This window comes from Egretta garzetta, unplaced genomic scaffold (assembly GCF_000687185.1).
Source record: "Egretta garzetta isolate BGI_Z169 unplaced genomic scaffold, ASM68718v1 scaffold149, whole genome shotgun sequence".
Classification (NCBI taxonomy): Eukaryota; Metazoa; Chordata; class Aves; order Pelecaniformes; family Ardeidae; genus Egretta; species Egretta garzetta.
This window is the reverse complement of record NW_009269998.1, coordinates 114,252-122,815: the sequence shown is the minus strand read 5'-3', so window position 1 is coordinate 122,815 and position 8,564 is coordinate 114,252. Positions and strand designations below refer to the sequence as shown.

Sequence of the window (8,564 nt, the reverse complement as noted above, 5' to 3'; positions counted from 1 at the left end):
TGGGGATGTGTTAGAAGCAGAATCCAACTGCTCTGCTGTGTCTGGTCTTCTGACGCCTTTGTTTGTAAGAGTAACAAGAAGACGACAAATTGTAGTTCCTTATCAACCGGATTCTCCCGACAAGAAAAGGCACGACAAGACGGGTTTTCTAAATAAGCTAAGCAGGATTCTGGATGAGGATGATACCTCTGAAGCCGAGTCTTGTTCCTCTGCTGTTTCTGGTGTCCAGATGCCTGATGTTTCCAGAACTACGAGAAGCAGGCAAAGCAAAAAGAAATTGCAGCCAGATACAGTTCGTGAAGCCCAGAGCAAAGATATTTCTGATGCAGAGTCATGCTGCTTAGGATCTTGTATGGAGCCATCCGTCACTACCAAACGAATTACTAGGAGCATGCAAATGAAATCACAAGCAGAAAATACTAAGCAGACTGAGAAAGGAAACAGAATTGTTTCAGAAGATGAGGACACCGTTAAATCTGAGCCAGTAATAATTTCTGATTCTAGACCTGCTGCAGAACTTCTCTCTGACACAGAAGATGTTTCCAGTGTCACTGAAGATAATAAAGAACCCAATGCACCTAAAAGCAAATGTTCTTCCAAATCTGTCAATACAACCCAGAGTGAAGACGTGAAAGAAGAGGTTTTGAATGATGTGACACCCAGCCGTCTTGCAAAAATGAAACTAAGTGACACTGAATCACCTGGGAAAAAAACAATAAAAAATACGCAGTCTGTTGGGGCAGATGATTCAGAGGAATCATGTGGCCAAATACAAGAACATCACAGTAAAATACTTGTGAGGGAGGGGAAATCAGAGCGTATGGATCTTTCTTCGACTGATTGCATGAGTCCCAAACAATTTTTAGAATCCCAAGGGCAAATAACACCAAATGAAAGTAAAAAAAATCCGGAATGCAAAAGAGCAGATGACAAGGGAGATGCACAGCAGTCTTTCACCCATGCTGATAAATTAAGGAGGGGACAACGAGCTAGTGCCGTGAGCAGCCCCCAAAAGGACATAGCTGTTGCACAAAGAACTGATAGCGTTGGTAGATGCAGGATGCCTGAAATCAGTGTGGCCAGTGATGAAGAACAAACAGGTGAATATGCTGAATCTGTATCCCACAGCAGTGAAAGAGCAAGCAGTGGAAACAACTCCGTTGCATTGTTTCTGAGCAAAGATGAAAGCGATGAATCCGAAAGTAGTGATGTGGCGGACATTGATACAGTTGAAGAGGATCTGTGTTATAAAGAGGCAGATCAGAGGACTCCTTCCCTCAAAAAATCTTTGAAAAACAGTTCACTGCATGCTGAAGGGCTTTTTGTAATTGATACTGAGCCTGGCATGAGTTCCAGCCAAAAATACTATCTAGATCAGGTAGACCAAGATAGTGATGCTAAAAGTAAGCACGAAGGAAGTCAAAAAGGTGAAGAGTCCTCAGATCTGGAAGAGGCTGAAGAGGAATTGATAGACGAAGATGAGAAGGATGAAGATGATGATTTGTTGAAAAATAAGATCGACGTGTAAGTATCCCTTTGGGAATAACTAAATTAGAGTCGTTTCATGCAAGCATATGCATAGGATATGTACATTAAGTGCTAAATGATGTGGAATAAATGAGGGAGTAGTCTCATCACATAAGTCACAGTGACGTGGAAAGCGGGGTTGCACAGATTATAAAATACAAATATAGTCCATAAATTCAGGGTTTGGGGTTTTTTCAGTTTTGTGTATAGCAGAACCGAACTCTGAAATACTGAGGTTGAAACTGGGTTGAACTGGTCAGGCTGAATTAATTGCTTGTTCGGGCCACAGTTTTCTTAATTGTTGATTTTTATTTTTTTTTTAGTTTGGATATAAGTAACAAAAAGTCCAGTAAATTCCTTACATGTTGCCTAATTAGATCATGCTTTTGAATCCTAAACAGTCGAGTTTACTTTCACGTTTTCAGTTCTTGTTCTGCTGTGGGACGGTGACACTTCAAGTGAAATCGGCCCAGCATAGAATTATAGAATAATTTAGGTTGGATGGGACCCCTTGAGCTCTTGTAGCCCAACTCCCGCTAAAATCCCTTTATATGCTTCATATGTTTAAAACATAATAAATACTCCATTTAGGTTGGATAAGTGAGTCTTAATCTTCTAAAACCCTTCAGGTAGGCCAGAAGTCTTAAAAAAACTTTGCCAAGCGTTCATTGTACAAATTTTATAGAAGATGAATCACAGTTTAATAGAAAGTTGTAAAGGGCTTGCATTAACAAACATTCAAGCTACAGTAAACATCTATTGTACCTCTTTAGATATTACCATATTTCTACATAATACTTCATAGTGTTTAAGCATTCTTGTAATCAAAAAAACCCTCCTTTTGAGTTGTACATTGTTTAGATGTGTTGAAGAAGGATGCTGGTTGCGAGTTCTTTGGCAAGGTTAAGCGAATTAAGAATTCAATTTTATAGAAGGCAGTAATAGCTAAGATAAGAATACAGCATTAGAGTTAATATGAAAGATTTGTGGAAGTGATTCCGTGGGTATTGTTCTTTAATATTTTTTCTGTTTATCTTTCTCAGAGGAGAGTAGTAGGCTTAGCTGCGTGCTTGTTACAATACTCTAATCATTAACTATTTCCCTTTTAGTTTACATCTTTCCAGCAGCATAGACCCTGGTTTGAATATCAAGAAGCTTGGAGGTTTATATATTAGTTTTGATGCAAAAAACCAGAAGCTTAGATCAAGTGTAATTAATCAACTGAAGGAGAAAAAGAAGGACCAGGTAATGTGTTTACTATTACGCAGTGACCTGTGACTACAGTAGCACAAAGATGTTAATTTAATAGGGTTGGTTTACTTGTTTTTAAAGAAGGATCCTGTTTCATGGTTTGCTGAGAACTTCCATTCTTTTTGGCCGAAGTGTGGATTTACGTTTGGTTTTAATGGTAAGAATTTAAATATATGTGACACTTCAGGCACTGAAAAGCAGTGCAAACGCCAGCATTATATTGTAAAATAAAACAAAATTGATGATGCCGGCAGTTTTGCCTAATGGTACGCAAGCTGAAGGTCTGCTAACAAGGTGTTTAGTCCATAGGAAGAACGAATTTCAGTAAATACAGGTCTACACTCTCCCTAATATGGAATTAGCAGTTTTATTTCAAAAACGCCTTTCGAGATAAAGGGAACGTTATTTTTGTTGAGACTATTTTCTTTGGCTCATCCATGATAGCCTCTTTATTCTGGAGCATTCGCTGTCTCACTTCTTCCAGCACTAGCCAACTGCTTTGTTGTTGGCCAGGGTTGTGTTTTGAAGATCCCTACTACTTCCCTTGTGGATCAAAGAAGCTCAAGTGTTGTATTACAATTCTTCCTTAGATACTGCATGATTCTTGTAGTAGGTTCTGTAAATACGGTAAAGTGGTAAAATTTGGATCAGTGAGATAACTGCCTAATGTTAAAAAACATTCTTACAGCTCTTGCAGAAGAGTATAATAACTCCAGATTTTGAAAAGAAGGAATGTGTCCCACCCCTCAGGGAATCACTTCACCAGCTGAAGAAACAGCGCAGGGTAAGTGGAGAGGCGGTAGTGACTCGGATAACAAAACAAGCTTTGGTAGAAAGCCCCAGGCTGGGACTGCAGCTTGATGTCTTCCTTGAGCCGTCCTGTGAAAAGCCATCCCTGTAGTCACCAGGACAGTGAAGTGAAAGATCGCGTGCTCGGATGGTACAAATCTGTCATTAATACAGTGCTGATGACCTTCTTATTACAGGGGTCATAAAACATGCTTTTTAAAGGTACAGAGTTGTGTTCTAAATGCTTTATCTGCCTTTTGGAGGGGAGAGTTCCCTGCTCTATCCCTAGCTGCTGAGCACAAGTTTACTATTCTTGGTATTGCATCCTAGGCAGAGCGAGAGAAAACAACAGGTGACGGTTGGTTTGGTATGAAAGCCCCAGAAATCACAAGTGAACTGAAAAACGATCTTAAAGTTTTGAAGATGAGAGCTTCATTGGATCCTAAGCATTTTTATAAGAAGAATGATAGAGATGGTCTGCCCAAGTACTTCCAGGTAAGGAAGCAGCAGAAGGTGGTACTGTACTGCTGAAGTTTTGAACAGCTATTCTTACTCCCTACCTATTTTGTAGGTGGCCTCTATGTTGATTTAATTTCATAGCTTAATTATGAAAGTATTTTGATTACTTGGCTGCAGTTTACAACTGCTTAACTCTGTATTACGTATGTGTATGTGCTGGAATTTTTTAATTTCAGCTGGTCTCATAGTACTGAACAAACAAGTGATTTAATCCATATTCTGAACCCTCAGTGGACTACATTTTCGCTGCTTTTTTAAGTATTAGCCTTTTTTAACAAGTGTGTAGAAAATAGTGAGCATTTATTTTCTTGCAAGCTAATACAGTTTGAATGGAGACAGCTAGCTTTGTGATCAGCTGGAATTTCTGCTGCTGCAGCTCTTAGCTCTGAAGTGGTTTGCATAAAAAAGATCATGACAGCAGGGACTATAGAAATAGGCTTCCATCTTACGACTGTTTGAATAGTTGGCATGCTTGACAAAATTGTTTTCATTTCTCAAAATATTACTGCTTCGCTCTAAAGCGTGAGTCTTCTTTTATGTTTTAAAGCTCTGGGCATAGAAAAATTTAGATGAAAGTGTTCCGCATAATGAGATTTGTGCAGGTCTGTTTTCACTACATGAAACATACTTTGTGTATCTCCGCTACTAATGTGAATCATCAGAACTGGATAATGTGCTGGTTGGAAAAAATGTGATGCATTCCAGGGTGAAACCCTCGTATTAGAGCTGGATTAACTGTTGTGTAGTCGTAGAATCATGGAATGTTTTGGGTGGGAAGGGACCCCTAGAGGTCACCCAGCCCAACCCCCCTGCAGGAGCAGGGACACCTTGAACCACATCAGGTTGCTCACAGCCCCGGCCAACCTGGCCTGGAATGTTCCCAGGGATGGGGCCTCCACCCCCTCTCTGGTCAACCCCTGCCAGGGTTTCACCACCCTCACTGCAAAGAATTTCTTCCTTAGATCCAGTCTAAACCTACCCTGGTTTACTTTAAAACCCATCCCCCCTTGTCCTGTCACAGCTGGCCCTGCTAAAAAGCTTGTCCCCCCCTTTCCTATGGGTCCCCTTGAAGCCCTGACCGGCCGCACTCAGCTCTGCCCGCAGCCTCCTCCTCTCCAGGCTGAACACCCCCAACTCTCCCAGCCTGGCCTCATAGCAGAGGGGCTCCAGCCCCCGGATCATTTTTGTACCCCCCAGCAAAACCACCACAATGACAGAGACAGCAAAGAGTTGAGTTGGTCATAAGGGTTTCTTTTTTCTCCTTGGGAAAATGTTTAAAAGTTAAGAACTGGATTTCTTTTACGAATACAAGCATTGACGCAGCAGTCCAGTGTTGAAAACTGTACGGTCTCAAAGCTCAGGCCCTCCTCTCTGCGCTGAACGATGAGACCAAAAGTGACTCTGCATACAAAGCATTGCTTCATTCTTTTGGTATTTTGCACTTTCTTAAGATACCATTCTGATCTTCTCTGTAGGTGTCTGTACACTTGTTGCTGAGGATATATTAAAAAAAAAAAAAAAAAAGGCAAAATAATCAACATGTTGCTGTACAGTTAGCATGTTTTCATTTCTGGTCTCTAGGTTGGAACTGTGGTTGATTCTCCCATAGACTTTTACCATAGTCGAATCCCTAAGAAACAAAGGAAGAGAACAATCGTTGAAGAGCTGCTTGCAGATTCTGAGTTCAGAAGGTATTTAAAAACGGTTTTGTAATTCTAATATCCTATGTGAAATAGGAGTATTTTTAACTATATAAGGCTTTTTGTTGTTTATATTCAACTTCTATAAGTTCTTTTATACGAAAGAAAACTTTTTAGGATATTTTAGCACATCAGCAGCACTGCTATTGAGAAGATCTAAGGGACAGGGGTGAATTAGACTGAGACAGCATGGGTTTTATCTTCATAAAAGGGTTTTATCCAACTTGGGTCATCGCTATTGGCAGCCCTGTTCCGGTTCACTTCTAAAATAAGTGTCTGCACAGGCTTACACCAAAAACCAAGGGCTCTGAGTGAGTAATTTATGCCTATGCATGCACTCGGTTTAAAGACTGAATAATTTTTCTTGTCATAATTGATAGAAAAGTGCTGACTGTAATTCTGTGCAAGTTGCTATGATTTCATTTTATAAGCATGACAGAGTGCCACCTGTCCTAGAAATCAAAATTGCACTAGAAGCCTTACTTCAAGAATATGATTGGATTAATTGATGTTTACCTCATTTACAATTTCTGGAGTAGATCCCTTAGTCGATCCATTTTGATAGTGGTTATTACGTGATGTTAATCTGCACTTCTTTTTTCACATAATGACATGTTTTCTTGGAAGCAGTACGTGATTTGGGATTATAAAGGTTGATGTTGTCAGGCTTGTAAATTCATTATTAATGTTGGGAAAGCAAGTTAGTGTAGCTATTTCTTAACTAGTTTTCTGACTTGACCTGATTTATAAGGTATTTATTAAGACCTATTTTTAAAAAGTAACGTCTTTGAAATATTATCAGGTAAGTTTTGTTGTGGCTAATTAAGAGCTTTAACCCGATACTTTAGCATTAGGGCAGGTATTTGTCAGGTGTCAGGGTCGCAATTAAAAGCCTCAGTACTGCTCAGTGTGCAGTGATCCTTTGTGGTAATTAGTACAGGTGCGTAAGATCTGTATTAAAGGAGCTAGCAACTTCTGTTCAGTAAGTATATCCTGTGCAGTGTTCATCTCGTCTCAGTTCAATCTGGAGTTTGCTGAGAAGGCAGTATAAAAATGGGTATGATTTGTCCGTAGTATTGTCAAAATTGTTCATAGTAGGAAGATTGATCAGTAGCAGTGTTTTAGTAAACTGTCCAACGTGTGATTGTATATGCAGTGAGGAACCCCCTGGTTATGCCAAAATTAATGATTCTTCAGCCGAATTTACTTCAAAACAAATTTACCTGCATTTATCGTTAATCCCAGGTTGATTTCCCTTTACCTATGCGTAAGTGTATAAAATTAAAGAAATCTGACTCAGAAAACGTGAGAGAACTTAGTTTGGCGAATTATGTGTGTACTTTCCATGTTATCTTTTCCTGAACTTTGGTTTAACATGCTTAAAAGTAAATTATCTATTTTGTTCAGATATAATAAAAAGAAGTATCAGGAGATCATGAGTGAAAAAGCAGCTTTTGCAGCAGGGAAGAGGAATCGGAAGAAGAAGAAATTTCACAATTAAGACTTGAAGAAAAATAACAAGCTGGAACAACTTACTTGTTATAAAACTTTTTACAGAATGCTTTGGTTGTGGTGGTTTTTTCTTTTTTTTAAGGTTGCAGGTCACGTGCAAATTGAGGTTTAGGGAATTTCTTGCGCTGAGAATTTGCTAGGGAGGTTTATCAAATTGTCAGGTAAATGAATTTAGATTTTGAAATTATTTTTTATTTAATGAATGTGTATTTAAAAAGATAATTATATGAAAGCATATTGTTAAATCTGAGCACAAAATCCACCTTCCTGGACTGTGGTCTTTTCGGGCTTCAGTCTTTACATCCATGAATTAATAAATTCAGTTATGTGTGTAGTTCACCTTGGCACCCGTTATGTGCCAGAACAGATTTTTTCCGTGTCTTGTCAGAGGTGCTGCTGGCCAATTCTGTCATGGAAGGTACTGAGAAATAGTTCGGTTATGAAAGGTACTGACCTTGATAGGATTGAGAATGTTTCTGGAATTCAGTGTATGCACATATACTTCTTTTTATATATACATATATGTGTGTATATATAAAGATATATATACATAAAATTCATAAATCAATATAAAATAATAAAGAATATATAAAATGCATATTGTTTAATAGATTAAGTAATGTAAATATGTATTATTTATATATAAAACCCTAACAGTCATATGTTGCTTGTATTTTTACCATTTGATAATTGTCTAACGATCTTTCTGAAAAAAAACTTGATGGTGGGGTCCGTTATCTAGGGTGTAGTGTGCAGATTGTGGTCTGGTAGGTGACTTGGCATGGTTCTTCAGGCAAATGAACAGCGAGTTTGGAAGGTGCCTCTGCCATTGTAGAACCAGAGGTGGCATCAGCTCAGTTCCCCTTCGGTGTTTTGATTGTCGGAACTGTTGTGGTGTTTGGTTGGCTTTTAATGACCCCGTTATTATATTGCTGTTACAACTAGTGTAACACAGTTTACTGCCCTTAGGTAGCAGAAGAGACGGATAATAGAAGAGATAAAACTGTCACTACGTTGTCTTGGGTGGATCAGGTGAGAAAGGTTTAGAAGTGATTATCAGAGGACCAGTGGTGATGTTTGTTTTCTTATCAGATAAACACTGAATTCGAAAGGTTGCAGCTCTTAAACAAGAAGTACGCTCCTGACCAGTGCTTAACCGTGACATTTTCTGCTACTGAGAATGGGAAGTAGTTGTGTTTTTAAATATTAGCTATTTGTGCTGGAAATAGCAAAAATGAAATGAGCATTGCGGTACATATTGATGAC

General features: G+C 38.9%; 1 protein-coding gene across 3 annotated transcripts in view; it reads left to right on the top strand.

Annotated features, from left to right (window-relative positions):
- The window catches only part of DNTTIP2 (deoxynucleotidyltransferase terminal interacting protein 2), an 11,477-nt gene extending 3,811 nt beyond the window's left edge, over positions 1 to 7,666 (top strand). For all 3 annotated transcript variants that reach the window (XM_035902846.1, XM_035902847.1, XM_035902849.1), the window contains exons 3-8: positions 1 to 1,524; positions 2,637 to 2,772; positions 3,467 to 3,562; positions 3,898 to 4,062; positions 5,668 to 5,777; positions 7,194 to 7,666. In XM_035902846.1, coding sequence (XP_035758739.1) covers positions 1 to 1,524; positions 2,637 to 2,772; positions 3,467 to 3,562; positions 3,898 to 4,062; positions 5,668 to 5,777; positions 7,194 to 7,287 — 2,125 coding nt within the window. In that variant the 3' untranslated portion in view covers positions 7,288 to 7,666. The remainder of the gene's footprint in view (positions 1,525 to 2,636; positions 2,773 to 3,466; positions 3,563 to 3,897; positions 4,063 to 5,667; positions 5,778 to 7,193) is intronic.
- Positions 7,667 to 8,564: the final 898 nt, after the last annotated feature.